At 36.3% G+C, this 18,122-nt stretch overlaps 3 protein-coding genes and 1 pseudogene across 3 annotated transcripts; 3 read left to right on the forward strand and 1 right to left on the reverse strand.

Moving 5' to 3' along the window:
* Positions 1-461: 461 nt before the first annotated feature.
* On the reverse strand, positions 462-3,284 carry LOC113761966 (peptide methionine sulfoxide reductase B5-like). Its single transcript, XM_027305176.1, has 3 exons — positions 2,729-3,284; positions 1,080-1,236; positions 462-970 (listed from the first exon to the last, which is right to left on the reverse strand). The coding sequence occupies exons 1-3, from the start codon at positions 3,064-3,066 to the stop codon at positions 806-808; spliced, it is 660 nt and encodes a 219-aa protein (XP_027160977.1). The 5' UTR covers positions 3,067-3,284; the 3' UTR covers positions 462-805.
* Positions 3,285-7,551: 4,267 nt separating this feature from the next.
* On the forward strand, positions 7,552-11,497 carry LOC113763028 (glutamyl-tRNA reductase 1, chloroplastic-like). The gene is made up of 3 exons (XM_027306711.1): positions 7,552-8,246; positions 8,957-9,198; positions 9,687-11,497. Exons 1-3 carry the CDS (start codon positions 7,946-7,948, stop codon positions 10,812-10,814), a joined length of 1,671 nt encoding a protein of 556 aa, XP_027162512.1. The 5' UTR covers positions 7,552-7,945; the 3' UTR covers positions 10,815-11,497.
* Positions 11,498-12,882: 1,385 nt separating this feature from the next.
* Positions 12,883-14,707, forward strand: LOC113763643 (annotated as a pseudogene).
* A 211-nt stretch (positions 14,708-14,918) lies between these two features.
* Positions 14,919-17,543, forward strand: LOC113761167 (protein RMD5 homolog). Its single transcript, XM_027304033.1, has 2 exons — positions 14,919-15,129; positions 15,945-17,543. Exon 2 carries the CDS (start codon positions 15,951-15,953, stop codon positions 17,166-17,168), a length of 1,218 nt encoding a protein of 405 aa, XP_027159834.1. The 5' UTR covers positions 14,919-15,129; positions 15,945-15,950; the 3' UTR covers positions 17,169-17,543.
* Positions 17,544-18,122: the final 579 nt, after the last annotated feature.

Raw genomic sequence — 18,122 nt, forward strand, 5'->3', positions numbered from 1 at the left:
ATGTCTAATGAGAATGCTTCTTTTTTTTTTTTAAACAATTAATAACATCTGTACTATCCTGCTCTACTATGAGAATTCTTTTAACTGCAAAATGCAAGATTAAACCCCAAGAGGGATTTAAATCCCAAGAGATTTGGACGAGTCGAGTCGAGTTGGTTGATAGTTGATACAGCCATGTTCAGCGCAAAAATCTGTTACTCTTCTATCAAATCCTGAAACGGACCTCCTTCGTCGAAGCCACGGGCAGGACAGACTTGGCATCTTGTTTCCATTCCATGATATGAGCAGTAGACATTATTCATGTCGCTTGCTCAAACACCAAATCACATTCGTGTGCAAATCGAAGCAGGCAATATAATGGTCTCCGAAATTCACACCAACTGCACTGCATGTCCAACTTTTCTCTTCAGCATGAAATGAAACCACCAACTCTTCTTAGTTCTTACCAACAAAAGAATAAAATTAACAAAACTGAACCTGATTTCTGGGCGGATGACTAAAGGATGCTGCAAAAAAACTTCTTAATCATATTACAGTAGTAAATTCAAATTGAACGAGCAGATTCAACGATCACAGATCATTTTCCCTTAATAACTAGTTCCATAATTTCTGTTGCCAAAACCAAGTTCACTTCTGGACACCCCTGCACTTGCGCACATACATGACATCGATAACCAGTATATCCTCAACGTAACAAGAAATATTTATTTCAACAGCACAACATCATTATCCATCAATGGATCAAAATCACTTTTATGTTTAAGACAGAAGATGCAGAAGGAGGGCGCAGAATAAGGAACAAGGTTCATATTTTGGCATCAGAATTTGCAGGAGTGAACTTGAGTGAAATGCTATTGACACAATGACGCTCGTCTGTTGGTGTCGGGAATCCTTCACCCTTAAACACATGACCAAGATGCCCACCACAAGCAGCACATGTAATTTCTATCCTCCTTCCATCTGGGTCAGGCTGAAGATCAAACAGGTATGGTCATTAGCACAGAAAACTTCATCAGAATGATACTTCGAAAAAATAACAACGCGGAGATAGAGCACAAGAATATGAGAATGAAACTCACAGTGCGATTCATTGCACCAGGAATGCCCTCATAGAACGCTGGCCATCCACATCCAGAGTTAAATTTAGTTGTGGACCTATACAGGGGAGTTCCACATCCTGCACAGTTGTAGACACCTTCACCATAGAACTTGTCATATTCCCCTGTACCTGGATACCTGTGGAGAACTCCAGTGGATTATCATCACATAAAGCAATAGTAAGTCAAAACATTCACCCCTTGCACTCTGGAAGCATGAATAACGCTAACAAGATAAATAACTGATGCACAAGGAGCTAGGTTGCATAGCATGGAGAGCTAGTATCTTTCAGCCTGAGCTAAGGATCTATATATCACGGTCACAATTCATACAAGTATATGCATAAAAGCCAGTCCACTAAAATTGTTCAGCTGCAGCGTTTGCTCTTTTTGACTACAGCTTCAGCATAACACCTATCAAATGATATACAGAAATGAATCCTTGAGTCACTCTCATGCTCAGTATTGTTTATTTTTACACCTTGTCTTTAGAAAGAGAAGAATAAAATGTATCACTATATCCTATTACTACTTCTACCCTTTCTCTTTAAAAGAGAGGCTGAATGGAGCAATTCTTCCCCATGCAATTTGTCAAAGATACCATATGTTTCTTCTAAGCTCTCTATAATCTGTGTTTTCCATCATGGGGCTGGGGAAAGACAATTAGGAATTTTTTACTTAATTATTTCAACTCTCTATGGTTTACCATCCCTCAGCCCTCTCTGTCACTTTGGTACTGCTGTTCCTTCCCCTTTGCAAGAGGAAGCTTAAGAGGATTAATTCTGTCTGTTTCTCAAGCATGTCAAGAACTTGTATTTTTTGTCTCTGTCATAAGATAAAACTAGAGGACCTTTCAAAGCTATGTCTGATGCAGGAGCCTGCCAATGCAATCTTTTGCACATATGACAAATTAGCAGTAACAGGTGATTTTCGGAGGCCATCTTTTACACATACGACAAATTAGTGGAAATGGTAAGTAGAGGTTCGATACCTAAGTGTATGTAGTGCATCACAAGAGGATCGGTTTGCACAGAGAGCGAAATATTCTTTCACAATGTGAAAATTGGTGGTTCCACAGCCAAGATTTTACCCTCGGGTAGTTCAACAATTTCAATTAAATGGGACAGTAAGATTGCAAGAATTTAACCCTTTATCTCATGCAACTATCCATTGTCCTTCATCCCTTAGATAGAGAAGATGCTTGTCCACTTTGCACTGGCACCTTTGCCTTCACTGTTCGTTTCCTAAAGTAGATGATTATTTAGCCAAATAACTGGTATCAGAAAGCACCAAGAGCTTAGTATAACATATTTTGGAGTCTGTCAACCATTGACGTACCAAATTCTGTAATTAGCTTCCCCTAGGTGGTGAATTATCCAATTGACACCCCCCCCCCCCCACCCACAAAACAAAAACCCCCAAAAAAAATCATCCCAAGATTCCTAACCCAAGGCCTCCTTGGCCCTTGCAGAAAACATTTTACGACAGCCTTTAAAGCTACAAGCACAACCAGGAACGACATCAGACCAAACAAGGAAAAAAATTGTCGAATAACAAGAAAGTTTGAAGAATTTATTCGAGGAATAAAGCAAAAGCTCCGGTAAAAAAGAAAAATGAAGAAGAAAACATACTCGGTCCCTTTTTGTCTGAGAATGCGGAACTGTTCAGGAGAAAGAACTGCACGCCATTCTTCCTCAGAATTCTGAACTGATCCGGGTGCAGCAGTCATGGCTACGACCCCACCTCTGATGCCTCTCTTGCTCTGATAGTGAACCAATGCACCAGACCCAGGTGGCAAATCGCTTTCTTTAAGTGGTCGATAGGATAAAGGTCTAAACTTGGCCTTGAATAGACCTGTAATAGTGGGAGTTGACTTTGGGAGGAATGTTCTTGGGAGCAAAGGGGTGGAATTGAAAATTGCAGCTCTAGAAGAAGCAATTGGTGATATTTTCATGATTTGAGAACCCATTTGTGATAATCTTTGGAGGGCTTTGTTTTGCAGGGGGCCAAAATAAATTCAGCTCAATTCAATTCACCGTCAATAACGGATAACGATTTTCCAACAACGCTTGCTTCTTTCCTTATATTGAAAAATATAATTAAATAAACGAGTTCTTATTGCTCACCCACCGACTTGGATGGATATGTATGCGGCTTGTTCGTTAGCCATTTGCAGATTTGCCTCTGGACATGCCATTGCCAGCAAAATGATTTTTATGTTTTGATGGAATATTATTGTCCACTAGGAAACCTCCGAAGGTAATTTTACACCGCCAATGAATGTATGGGTGGTTTTTTTCAAAAAATAAAATAAAATAAAATAGGACGTTAGATCCATTACCCAACATTTTCCTTTTTTAATTTTTTTATAACACTGCGAGTGATTCGCAATACAAACTAACTCACATAAAATGAGAGAAAAAACTCGATGGAATTATAATGTTGAATATTACTATAAATTAACTCATAAAGTGGGAGAAGCAAACTAACCCACATCAAGTGGAAGAAGAAACTCATATTTAAGGACTGTTTAGAGTTGTGGTGACTTGTAAAAAAACATTTCTGAGTAGTAGAACTTTTGCTCATATTGTTTGGTGCATACCTGAGTAAGCTTTTTCTCTATTTGATAATAATGTGTAATTTTAAAATTCCAAAACATAGTTATGTTTTTATTTAGTTCAAAATTTATAATAAAATTGTTAAAGTTAATTTTTTTATTTTTTTAAATACAAAACTATTTTAAAAATATCAATTTTGAACTTGTGCTAAACGTGCTTTACTATCGAAAAGCTCTGCTCCTAAACAATGGTGCTCACCAAACACATTATTAAAACTTAAAAATGCATTTATCCTTTAAAAGCACCTTTTAGCAAAAATACCCAATCCCAAATGAAGCCTTATGGAGACTTAATTCAATATTTCTAAGTCTCGTGGACTCAATTTTAACCACTAGATCAAGGCCTTATTGTTACACATTTTCTGTTTACTCCCACATGTCGAGGATTGCTTTATCAAAGAATAATTTATACTCACCAACTAGTAGGGCTGTCAACGGGCCGGGTCCGGGCCGGAATTCATTATTCCGGACCCGGACCCGAATTACTATGTCGGATCCGGATCCGACCCGTTTACCCGACGGGTCTTTTATTCTATGTTCCGGATCCGGATCCGGCGGGTCCCGGATCCGGATCCGGGTCTACCCGAACAAATTTACCAAAATTTATAATTTCTAATAAAAATGAGAAAAAAATATATTTGTAAACTAATTTCTAACTAATGCAAAGAAAAAATCAAATAAGAAAAGAAATCAAATTAACTTTATTAAAATACATCACCCTAATCAAATTATATTGATAAATATATATTTTTTAAATTATTAATTCATTTATATCCGGATCCGGGTCTAAAACGGGTCGGAATACTATATTCCGTACCCGACCCGTTTTTTTGTTTGACAAAACGGATCCGGATCCGGATCCGGGAAACGGAATTAAATCTCTACCCATACCCGCAAAAATTTCACGGATCCGGTCCGGATCCGGGTCTAGACCCGACCCGTTGACAGGCCTACCAACTAGGCCAGCACTTGCAAGAAAATAATCCCAGCTGGAGGCTAAGCAAGACGCCAAGATACAAACTAGTTGCCCCATTGTAATTGGATTTATGATGATCCTTTCCGGGGGACCTGATTGTGAAAAGAAAAATTAAAAACTTGAACCTCCAAGATAGTGGTAAAAAAAAAAAAAAAAAATTAGTCGATCCTTTAAGCTTCTAGCTCTGATATTATATGCTTACCTAAAAAAGAAAAAGAAAACTATGATGATGCGAACGAATGATTTAGCAATCACCTAATGAACAAATTCATGGGCAGGAGCCCCGTTGCATCAAGTAACGGATGGTCATATTGATAGTTGTCATCGTGCTTGAAAGAAGTCTTCAATTTTCCAATAAGCGTTTTTTCCTCTTATTTTGTTCTTCGTGCAATTGGCTACAAGAAAATATCAATCGTTTATCAATCGTTTAAGTCATAAATGAGTTTATTATGTCACTAATTGCCGTCGATTAATCCTTCCGCTCATACTCGCGTCCTCCTCAGGCACTGCAGGGGAAAAAAAAAAACCGCCGTTTCAAGATATATCATGCAAAAATTAAGCCCTGTCTGGAGAAGCTTTTTAGATGAAGTATGGACTTGTCAATATATTTATGAAGTACGGATTGATTATGTGCTAATACATATAATATATGAGTATATTTTATATACACTGATGATGTATACATTATCATACGTTTTGATACACAAAATATATGCAAAATTTGAGTTTTAAATTCAAAATTGAATTATGTGTTATTCATCTAATTGTGAAAGTGTATATACTGTTAGTATATAGAAAATTAATCCATAACATATTTGTTCTTCACACGAAAGTGAATGTTATATATCCATAAAATGTTATTATTGTAAGACAAATAATTAGATACACATAGTTTACAATTTACTTATAAACCATTTTTTTCATATGTGATCATATATAATTTGCTATCACATTTCTTAAGGGGTTATTATCAGTTTACTCCCTTAAATTATATCGCTACTATCAATTTACCCCCCTAACGTTATCTTTTAGTCACTTTACCCCCATAAGTAATTCAACTCAACACGTTAAGAAATTTTGGACAAAAACACCCTTTTATTTTATAGCATTACTACATTGTTATTATCTCTTTATTCATTTAGATTATATAGTGATACAATCACTTTAGATCCTAACATTGTTTTCTAAGCATTTTACCTCATCGTTAATCTAACTAGTATGGTCAAAAAATTTTAAATATATTTACCCTTTTTATATATAATTAAAAATAAAAAATTTGGAATGGTAATTCTTTTTTTTTTTTTACTTTAAGAGATCGAAAAACATAAAAATAAAGGGTTTTCTCAAATTTCTTTTTTTTATACATTTATTAATACTAGGAAAAGAAAAAGAGATAGGAAAGAAGGAGACAAAAAATTAGATTTTGTAAAAAAAGAAAATAAAGAAAAGTCTAACATTATTGTATTACTTTAAGGTTGTCGATATTAGGATTGGAATTTGATGGTAAACAAAAAAGTGAAATAATTTTAAAATAATAAAAGTATTTAATTCTTTTTTATTTGTAATTTAGAAAAAAAAAAAAGAATTGAGCCCTCTCTCCCTCTCTCCCTCCCCCTCCGCCTCCCCCTCTCCCTCTCCATCTTTCTATTATTTTTGGATATTAATAAAATTGCCAAAAAAAAAGAAATTAATATTTTGACTTTTTTTCTTGTTACTAAAAAGTAGAAGAGTCACTTTAAATTTTTTATTATTTTTATTATACAAAGAGAAGGGTATTTTCTTCTAAAATTTTTTAACTTGTTAAGTTGGTTTAATGGTAAGATATATTATCTAAAAAATAACTCTAGGGGGTAAATTGATAATGAGACTATATTTTATGGGGTAAAGTGATAATAATTTTAAGGGTTAAACATGTCTTTTGACTTTAATTAACAAACTCCGTTAAGTTTGACCGTTAGTGTTGGGGGTAAAGTGACTAAAAGATAACGTTAAGCGGGAAATTGATAGTAGCACCAAACGTTAAGGAGGTAAAGTGATAATAACCCTTTCTTAAGTGTAAATTTTTTTTTTCTGAAAACAAATTGATAGTAGTACCAAGTCTATCTCTAATTCTCAAATAATCCGTAAAGGGTAACGAGATAGGACATCATAGCACTTTAATTTACGGATTTATTATTTTATTTTTATTTTAAATGTTTAGCATAATTTGATTAATGATCATATCAAGTGAGCATCGTGCCCCAAAAGAATAACTTGCAAACTCGTGCAATTTTGGAATCGAAAATGAGTTTCAAATAAATTTTGCGCTTTTGGATTAGCCGTTATTTGTAAAAATTATTTGATTATATTATAAATACGTTTTTCAATCACTTTTTTACTTTCTATCTTTTTAATAATTTTTTTATATAACAAACAACAGATCATGACAAGTGCAAAGTGCTACAATGTTATTTTTTTAAAAAAACTTCGAATATCTTTTACCCAAATGCATATTTTAGAGATGAGACATCATTGCACTTGGAAGTTGGATGTATGGATATCTTTTTTTTTTTTCCAAGCTACAATGTGGAAATATATTTTCTATAAAATAACTAGGAAACTCTCGCAATTTTGGAATTCAAAATCAATTACGTGCTTTCCTTATAAACAAAAACATTTAAAAGAACGAAAAATGGTTAGGAAGGTCAATACAATATAGCACGTGCGAAGCATGCGTACCCCTTTTGTCCTTTTTCTTTTGGTCAAACAACATGCTCACGGGCGGCCTACCCATTCAAGATCCACGTTTTCGTTAGTTTTTGGCAATTTCCATTTTCCGACCAAGCTCCATCTCAATTGAGTTCTACTAGGAAAACACCTCTAAAAGGTTAAAGCCGCGTGGTTAGCACCCGCCCGAGTTGTCCTGGAAGAAGAAGGAAACATATGGGAATTGAAATTCAAGAAAAAAGAACGTAAAAAATGTCAACTATAAAGCCCACCCCTTCCCTTCCAACCCAAAATTATTCAACAAATCCAACGCCTGGGAGTTGGGAACTTTGAAAAGTTCCTGCTCGTTCCACCTAACCCATTTGATTACGTTCCTATTCGTCATTGAATTCTTCTGAAAATTGGTTTTATTCATCATCTTCAGTCACATAATACTACTATATATAGGAAAAGGGGTCTCGGAGCCATCTCGCTTGATTTTTCTTCTTTCTGCTAATTCTGATTGATTGAATTAATTAATTTGTGAATTTAGTCTTTCTATCGATTTTTATGGCGGCTGCGAGTGGCTTCGTGACTTCAATTGGATTTTTGGATTCGAAATTGGGAATGGATACCAGTGGGCTTCTCCGTTTCAATAATTTAGGCAGCTTTGCTCAGTTTTCTTCTTCTTCTTCTTCTTGTTCTTCAGCTACTTTTCCCTATCAAGCTCGAACTTTTCGAAAGGGGTTGAAGGTTAAGAAGAAAACGAGGCCGCTTTCGTTAAACCCTAAATGCCAAGTTGTAGACGAGATCGGATCCAGGGCTTCGAGTCTCTCGGCTTTGGAGCTCCTCAAAACATCAGCCGCTGATCGTAAGCCTCCTATCCTTTTTATTTTGTATTTTTTTTTATCTTGAACGTGGGCTTGCTTGCCGCATATGCAAACTGCATGTACATAATCAAAGATAGTACTGTTTATTTGTATGTGTAGCTCATTATTATTGTTCTCAGTCTATTTTTCTTTTTCCTGTGACCTGGGATTCTAAATTTTCATCTGGGTTTTTTGGGCGTATAACACTTTCTTTTTTTTTTTAATTTGGCTGATAAACAAAAGCGGACTTGATGTTGATTTCTATTTTTGGTGTTCATGTGCGAGTTTAATTGGAGATGTGAAGCATCATAAAGCAAAAGGGTCGAACTTTTTTATTATAGAGAAAAAAAGAAAACAAAGAAATTAAGTAGGTTCTCAATTTTAACTTGTTTGATCACGTATTGGAGCTATGCAAGTACATGGTTTGGAACTTGGGCAACTTTATGAGCATTCAATTGCTGTTTTAAGTATTAATATTTGCCTTAATAGCCTTTCTTGTTGGGCATTATCTCGAAAATTGCAGCGATTAGTTGATAAATAAGAGATATCCCAACATGATAAAATTTTTGAGCAAGGTGCTGCAGAACAGCAAAAAGAAGATTTTCCTGTGGGGATTGCCTCTTATAGTTGTTTACAATGCAGTTAGATATGACTTATATTGATTACAACTGCAGGAAACTGATTAGGGTATATGTACTGTTTCTCTTTTCAGGGTATACGAAGGAAAGTAGCAGTATTATGGTTATAGGGATAAACTTTCGGACCACTCCTGTTCAGATCAGAGAGAAACTATCCATTCCAGAAGCTCAATGGCCTCAATCAATTAGTGAACTTTGTGGTTTACATCATATAGATGAAGCTGCTATTCTGAGTACATGTAACAGGATGGAAATATATGTTGTGGCTCTGTCTCAGCATCGTGGGGTCAAAGAAGTCATTGACTGGATGTCTAAGGTTCCAATCTATTCCATTTATCTGATGAGCAGTTTTAGTCCTGTTTGTTATCCTCGTATTTGGCAATGAAATTTTTTTGAGACATCAATAGAAGAAACAGTAGAAGTGTTTGTTCCAAAAAAGAATAAAAAGTATTTAATTTTGCTAGTTTAGCAACTTGTTCATGCTTCAAGTTTCATGAAATGATTTTTGGTGCACTAGTTAGTTTTTATATAAATAAGAATATTCAAATTCATATCCTGACTAAGAATTTGGAACATTATGTCGACTACTGCAACAATAAGTGGTGCAACCTGTTGTGGTTGTTTCTGGAGTGAAGCATTCTACCTCTTGTCTCCATTAGGACTTCTGTTGTTGTTGTTGTTGCTCATTTTTTCTTCTGTTGTTGCCGTTGAGCTCACACTAATGATGTTGGTTGAGAAAGGCTCTTTTGTGCATATGAATTGTATGACAAACTTAGCTTTGACTTTTCTTTTCTTCATTGTCAGAAAAGTGGAGTTCCTACATCAGAGCTGTGTCAGCATCGCTTTTTGCTATATAACAAGGATGTCACATGGCATTTATTTGAAGTATCTTCTGGGCTTGATTCTCTTGTTCTTGGAGAAGGCCAAATTCTAGCACAGGTAAAACATGTGGTTAACTCTGGACAGGGTGTCCCTGGCTTTGGCAGGAAGATGAGCGGGATGTTTAAGCATGCTATCACAGCTGGAAAGAGAGTTAGAACTGAAACTAGCATCTCAACTGGGTCGGTTTCTGTTAGTTCAGCTGCTGTGGAGCTTGCTCAGATTAAGCTTCCACAGTCTTCTTACACAACTGCCAGTGTGTTAGTTGTTGGAGCTGGCAAGATGGGCAAACTTGTCATCAAACACTTGGTTGCAAAAGGGTGCACGAAAATGGTGGTAGTCAACAGAACTGAAGACAGAGTTTCAGCCATTAAAGAGGAGTTTAAGGATGTTGAGATAGTCTACAGATCTTTGTCGGAGATGTTCACATGTGCTGCTGAAGCTGATGTAATATTTACTTGCACAGCTTCAGATGCGCCATTGTTCCTGAAAAAGCATGTTCAGACACTTCCCCCTGTCAGGCCTGATATTGGACATAGACTATTTATTGACATATCTGTTCCTCGAAATGTGGAATCACCTGTTTCGGATCTTGAAACCGCACGTGTTTACAATGTCGATGATCTTAAGGAAGTTGTGGCAGCTACGAAGGAGGACCGATTGCAGAAAGCAACGGAAGCTCAGGGAATTATTTGGGAGGAAGTCGTTAAATTTGAAGCTTGGAAAGACTCCCTCGAGACTGTTCCAACCATTAAAAAGCTTCGTGCTTACGCTGAAAGAATTAGAGCTTCAGAGCTCGACAAGTGTATGTCAAAAATGGGAAATGATGTGTCAAAGAGCCAAAAGAAAGCTATATATGACTTGAGTATGGGTATTGTCAACAAGCTACTCCACGGACCAATGGAGCACCTGAGGTGTGGTGGTACTGGCAACCGGTCTCTCGGCGAGACTCTTGAGAATATGCATGCTCTTAACAGGATATTTGAACTGGATACAGAGATTTCTGTTTTGGAAGAGAAGATAAGGAGCAAGATGGAAAAAAACCAGAAGTAAGCTCCCAAGGTTGCTGGACTTTCCAACCGGGATTGAGAAGAACAGAACCTTCCTACAGTGGTATTTTGTTCGAGTATCATGGCTAGGTATCGTCCTAACTCCTCAAACGGGGAGTGCTGTAAGTCTGTACTGTTATTGTACTGTATATCCGGCATCCTAGAAACCCACAGTTTCCAAAGTGGATAGAGAATTGAGCTCGGCATTCGAGGAATTAAGATAACAGGGAAGTAGATAAAAGCTTATTTAGGCTAAAGCTTTTGTCAGCTTTCGTTACTAACTCCCTTGACCGGAGGAAAGCAATGGATTAAGAAAGTTTCTGTTTTAGGTAATTATAGTGATTCAATTATTGGTTATTCATACGGCAAAGGGCTTGTTTCTTTTTCGTCTGCCTTAGGTGTGATTTTTGTCTTGTCGGAAACAGGCAAGGAAAATGGAGTTGTTCTATGAAGTTGCTCGTCTTTTAACTCTTCAAATTTTTGTTGGGACATTAGACAAACAACGGGAAGGAACCTCGAAAACAAAAGCGAGAACAAGGACGAAAGACTCATTGAAGAATTGATATTTTGTCTCAAGGAGGGGATTCAGGGGAATGTGATTCGGAAACCTTTCTATGTTTCTTGGGTTTTAGTTCCGTTCAAGGTTTTGATTGGGATGAGACAAGCGGACTCAACAAAATTTGTCTTTGCGGAATGGGTTAAAAGAAAAAAAAACTCCTGCGGTATATCTAATATACAGAAAAGCTTTTCGTGGTTTTAAAACATACAAAACGATAGCTTAAGTTTTGAACTAAATTGTAAATTAACAGAATTTGTTAAATTTAACGGAATCCGGTAAACTTAACGGAAAATTTAACGGAATCCGGTAAATTTAACGGAATTCGATAAGTTTAACGGTCGAAACCGTCATTTTCGTTAAATTTAACGAATTCTGTTAGTTTACAATTTAGTTCAAAATATGAGGTATCGTTTTGTATGTTTTGAAACTATAGGGGACTTTTCTGTATATTAAGTATAACACAAAGGGGCTTTTTTATTTTTAACCCTTGCGGAATACTAGTAGTGTTCATTAATGGACAATCAATAATAAAAAGAAAAAAAGTAATTTTCCAACGGAGAGAAATAGAAGATTGGCATTTATTTAATTTAACAGACGCTATTGATTTTCAAATCGCCTTTGTCAACTCTTTGCAATAGTATTACGTTTGATGAGGGATAGTTTCAATCTTTGTTCACTTTTTAAATTGTTATTGTTTTAATTTTCAGGAAAAAAATTAAAATTCTTTATAATTTTTAACGTACATCGTACAACCTACCCATAAATTTTAATACATTCTTCCAACAATCATTAACATCATTGGATCCCTACTCCCTCACCCAAAAAAAAAAAAAAAGCTATAAGAAAATGTAATGAAAATCTTATTCTGAAAATATTCCCTTCACATAATTAATCTTAATTTGCAAATATTTTCCTTCACAGAATTTCGTGTATATAGTCATTCAAATTTTTAGTATATCAAAAAAAAAATCTCCAACTTAAATGACAGTACATACTAAAGCAAAATCAAATACAACCAAGGTGTGATATTTTAGTACTGTTTATATAGATCTCATATGTAATAATTGCGTCTCGATTATTAAAATTTACAAGCAGTCGGCGCAATCCGTTTCCCAAGTACTACCGGGTATGGGACTTTCTGTCTTTTCCCCACCTTAAAAAAGGCGGAAAAAAAATGTAGAGAAAAATAGGAAAAATTTTAGGCTTCATTTGGATGGAGAGAAAAGGATAGAAAAGAAAGGATTCTGAGAGAAACCCGTACCATTTCATTCATTTGGGAGTTCTAACATGGACAGAAGAGAAAAGGAAAGAACGGATAGGAGTCCCTCCAGCTGGTGAAAATTTTCCGCCCAAAAGTGGGAAGAAAATGACGGAAACAACTTGGGTTGCCAAAAGACATTTCTAATATGACAATTTTGTCCTTTAAAAGCTGAGACAAAAATTTATTATTCCCATTATATCCTAAACTTCATTTGTGAAACCACCGGTGCAAGGCTTTCTCAGCTCTTACTTTCAATACTTGCAACTAGATTCACTTGGCTTTCTTCCGTTCAACACCCACAATTCAATACAAAAGGTATTTCTTCAACTCAATCTCTTCTTTCTTTCTTTCTTTGCTCAATCTTCTTTAGAGAATTATGAAAAAAAGGATTTTTTTTGTGTAGATTGTTATTGTTTATATTCTAAATTTTTTTGTTCATTTTCTGTCATAAAATTCTTGTCTGTGGGAAATCTTGATTTTTATATTATTGATTTGTGATTATATCTTGCATGGTTATGGTAAATGTAAGTTTCAGTGGTGATACATGAATATGAAATTTTAATGCATACATTCTATTTGTTTATTTGCCTGTGTAAGCTTCAAATTGTAAAATGATGAACACGGAGTGTTTGGCTGCATGTCAATATTTGTCAAAGTGTGGCCATGTAAACTTTTGTGTAATGTTTGTTAATTCTTCTGGACTAATTCTTTATGTTTGTCTAATGTTTGTTAATTTGAGGAAACTTTGCTAGTTCCAAAGCATCAACCATTTGCTCTGGCTAACATGCGCCTTTTAGTTCTCTACCTTACAAATAATTTGTCTAGTAAAATTGCTTCAACAACTATTGGAATGGGTTTAAAGTGGAATTTTTCTCTTCTAAATGGAACTGGTTACCTTACAACTGCCGGGCGTTCCAGCAAAATTGCTTGATGAATGTTTTAACGGCTCGGTTTTGTTCTCCTTCAGTTTTATATGCAGGGAAGAAAATACTTTTGAAAATACTTTAACTGGTTACCTTATATGAGCATGTTATCATGTTCAAAATACTTTTGAAGATACAAGCTAGTTTTGGAAATTGAAGATGATTCCAATTACCCACTGGACATTTCATGTTTTGAAATTATGTAGATCATTGGATCCATATTTTTATTTAGAAGTTGATAGAATTTCTTTTGTATCAGGAGTAAATGCTCATGTGGATTTGGAAATCTGAATGCTACGGGAAACCAAGTTGCATTCCATATAATCCTGGTTTATGTATATTTTGAGTTCACTTGGTTGCATTCCATTTTATTGAGTTCTCCTTATCTTGATAGTGACGCAGAGGCAGTTCGGCAAGATAATATATTGAAGCTTGAAGTTGCAGAGTTGAAGTCCAAATTTTGTGAGAGAACCCAAGCTCTCATCCATGGTGACCTTCATACAGGTTCTATCATGGTTACTAGCAATTCTACTCAAGTTATAGATCCAGAATTTTCTTTCTACGCGCCGATGGGATTTATGTTAGAGCTCTTATTGGAAACTTAATCCTGGCTTATTTTGCACAAGATGAACATGCAAATGAGGGAAATGACAGAAAGGAATATAAGCTGTGGATATTGAAAACTATAGAAGAGACGTGGAATCTTTTTTATAAAAAGTTTACTGCTTTCTGGGATGAACACAAGGATGGCCCTGGTGAGGCATATCTGCCTGAAATTTATAATAATGCAGAAATTCATCTGTTGGCAAAACAGAAATATATGGAAGATCTGTTCCATGACAGTCTTGGATTTGGTGCTGAAAAAATGACAAGAAGAATTGTTGGGGTGGCTCATGTTGAAGACTTCGAATCAATAGCTGAGCCAGAGAAACGTGTGATTTATGAACGGCAAGCTCTCACCTTTGCAAATTTGCTTCCGAAAGAAAGACGAAGCTTCAAGAGCATTGGTGAAGTTGTGTCCGCCATTCAGCAGTCTAAATCATGAGAAACTCCTCAAATTTATGATTTTAAATATTGCAAGGATAATTGAGTTAAATTGTGATATACAGTAATAACTCCAAAGGACAAGCAGAATGTATTCAAGGGTAATAAGAGATTTCTTAAGTTTTGCGTCCCAAAAAAAATTAAAAAAAAAAAATTGAAAGGGCAAATATGTAAAGTTACATTCTCATAAAATCCTTTTTTTCCATATCTTTCCAACTCTCAAATAAGGGAAAGATGTTTCTTTTCTTTTCTTTCATTGAACTCCCAAACGAAATATGCATCTTTTCTCTTCTTTTCCTTTCTTTTCTAAGTTATCTTTTCTCTTCTCTTCTCTTCCTTCGTCTACTCCCAAACTAAGCCTAAAGTGAAAAAAGCGAAATTCTGGCAACAAAACCCATAGCACACGTGTGCCGTTCGTCGGCGAATTGGACTCTCACAGTCTACGAGTCTACCGTCTCGTCCCCTCGATAGTCTGCTCTTCGCTTCCTCACACAGAATTCTCTAATTCCCCGGCTCTCCCAACCTTATTTAGGTACTGTAACTTTTATTCTTTCCTCGTATTTATTTAATTCCCTGCACCCTTTCCCGTTTCCGATTACATGATAATTTTCTTGCCTAAATAATACACCACAATTGCAGGATTAGATAGTTACTGCTTCTTTCTTTGCCAACTAATTGGGAATTCTGATAATCTGTTTCTTTTCATTTTCCTATGCCAATATGGGTTTATTTATTTACTGGAGACTCCTCCCCAGGTGACGACGACCATAGGCCTTTTTCTTTTTCTAATTAAATTAAGAAATATTTGGTTAGTAAGTTGTGTGCAGGGTTTAGAGGCTTATTTGTTGGAAGTCATCGCCATTTTCTTTTTACATCTGACTTAGTTCTTGCATGATCGGCTGTTGGGTTTTTGGACCCTGGCAAAAAAGGAATTATTTATGATGTTAAGGGGGAAAATACTACAAAAAATTTTAAGTGATAGAATCATTTTGGAAAGCTATAATTTGGTGCATGGTTTTCAAGTGTTCCATTAATGACAAGTGACATCGTGTTGGCGACCTACAAGCGTCTTAGCTATTCTTGCTTTGATTATTTGTGTATTTTCAAATTTGAGATTTGATGTATCTGGTGATCAGAGGAAGATTGGAAGGGGACTAGAGTTTAATGATAATATCTTGTCTGGTATATAATTTGATTCCACGAGCATGCAAATCGGATACATCAGGAGCTGAAGTTGGATTTTCTTTCTGAGTGTCTGTTAACTTGGAGATGTGTGGATGGTTCAAATCCTTTTCTTATTACACATTTTTTTTGTGATAAGTCAAATTTTCATGTAACCTGTTGCAGGAATTTATGAGCACCAGCAGTCTGGAAATGCCGCTGAGTTCTTTGAGAGATGCATTTGATCGAGTTGGTAAGAAGCAAAAATTATCTATTTCCAAATCCCAGGAAGTGATTGACCAGGTCAGGCATGAAGTTGAACAGGCATTGGTTGACATTCAATCAGATCATGTTGCTACCTGGGCTTTAGTAGACATTCAATCTGATGATGTTGCTACATCCCCAATCGATCAGAGATCTATTCTTGATGAACTTATAAATAAGCTCAATATGATTGCCCCCTTGAATCAGCTAGAGGGATCACAGAAAGAGTTAAACCTAAGTCTGAACAAGTACCAGAAGGTCCTTGACAAGACTCTAAATCCTGATATGTCAAAGGCTTATAGGAATGTCGATTTTGATCCACACACCTTACATCAGATCATCCTCAACCATTTTTACCGTGAAGGTTTGTTTGATGTTGCTGATTCCTTAATACAAGAGGCTGGAGAACCAGAGGCCATTTCACTTAGATTGAAGTTCGTTGAGCTGCATGAAATTCTTGAGGCTATGAAATTGAGGAACCTGGAGCCTGCTCTGCAGTGGGTTTCTGAAAACTTTGAACAACTGAAAGAATGTGGTTTGTTCCTTAAGCTAAAACTTCATAAGCTGCAGTTTGTGGAGATTTTGCAGAAAAGATGCCAAGCAGATGCACTTGACTATGCCAAAACATATCTTGCTCCTTTGGCTTCTGTTCACATGGACGAAATACAGAAGCTCATGGGTTGTCTCTTGTGGGTAGGAAAGCTGGACTCATCGCCTTATTCTGAGTTGGTTGACCCAAGCAACTGGGAGAAACTGACAGAGGAAATAACTGAGCAGTTTTGCAATTTCTTGGGGCAGTCATCGCCAAGTCCTCTGAGTGTGGCTCTAGCTGCTGGGATTGAAGGTTTGCCTACTTTGTTGAAGTTGGCAACTGTAATGGCTGCAAAGAAACAGGAGTGGCTAGCAATGAAGCAGTTGCCAGTACCAGTGGAGTTGGGGAAGGAATTTCAATATCACTCAATATTTGTCTGCCCAGTTAGTAGGGAGCAAGGCAGTGAAGAGAATCCACCCATGTTATTGCCCTGCGGTCACGTCCTCTGCAAGCACTCAATCCATAAGCTATCTAAAAACAGTACGCGGAGCTTCAAGTGTCCATACTGTCCGCAGGATGCTTCAGTTACACAGTGTAGACAGCTGTTCTTTTGATATGGACTCCCCGCGTCACTGCTTTTCCGTAAAAATGTCTTAGGGTGGTTTTTTAAGTGGTATTTTATGGAGTTTTGTGCATAGAATTCTTTAAAAGTTTGATGGCTTCTGTACCTAGTAGCATATGTTTTTGACAGGGTCTTGACCGTGCATGAGATACTACTATGTCCGGCAATTCATGCTTCTCATTGGTGTTGGTTAAAGTTAAATAGATTGGTAGAACATGAGGTAGCAATGTTCTCTTGTCACAGTATTCTCTCTGTTTACTGTGCAGAGAGAATGGAGCCTTTGGCTTCTCATTTGCTCTTGCTGCTGGGTGTTACAGTGTGATCGCCAGCATGCGCTTCCCAGTCCTTAGCTGCACCAAATATTTTTCCACTGGCATCTTGTTCCTTTGTGCTCTGTGGCAAATCCATATCTCATCCCAAAACTATCTTAATCCTGTTTGTTTCTGGAAAAAATTTTTGAAAAAAATTCCAATTTAATAAGTAGCAAGGAATTCTTCCTAACCATTTTAACGGTTCTTTATTGAGCCATTGGGGAAAATTCAAGAGCTTTCATTTTATTTCTTGGACACGCTAGGATTTGTTCAAACAATGGCAAAAGTTGCGCTTATGTTGAAAGCATCTAGCAGTTGGAGGTCTGCGCCAAGGGAAAAAGAAAAATAGAGTCTCAAGGCAAACTAGCTGGAGGTCTGCACTAAGGGGGAAAAAAAATAGAGTCTTGAGGCAAACTGGCGTTTGCCCTTCTCTACTGACAGAAAGAATGATCAATAGAAGCTAACGATTCCAGCTGCCGAGACACAGTTTCAGAGGGATTCTCATGCATGGAACGTTAACATTTCCAAAATGGATGACGAAACAAAAAAGAATCCTAAAATACATAAACCTTATCCTTTACTGCTCGAATCGTTTCCTGAGAATCCTATTAATTTTCTCAAACTAGGAAATAACA

This window comes from Coffea eugenioides, chromosome 2 (assembly GCF_003713205.1).
Source record: "Coffea eugenioides isolate CCC68of chromosome 2, Ceug_1.0, whole genome shotgun sequence".
NCBI classification, from domain to species: Eukaryota; Viridiplantae; Streptophyta; class Magnoliopsida; order Gentianales; family Rubiaceae; genus Coffea; species Coffea eugenioides.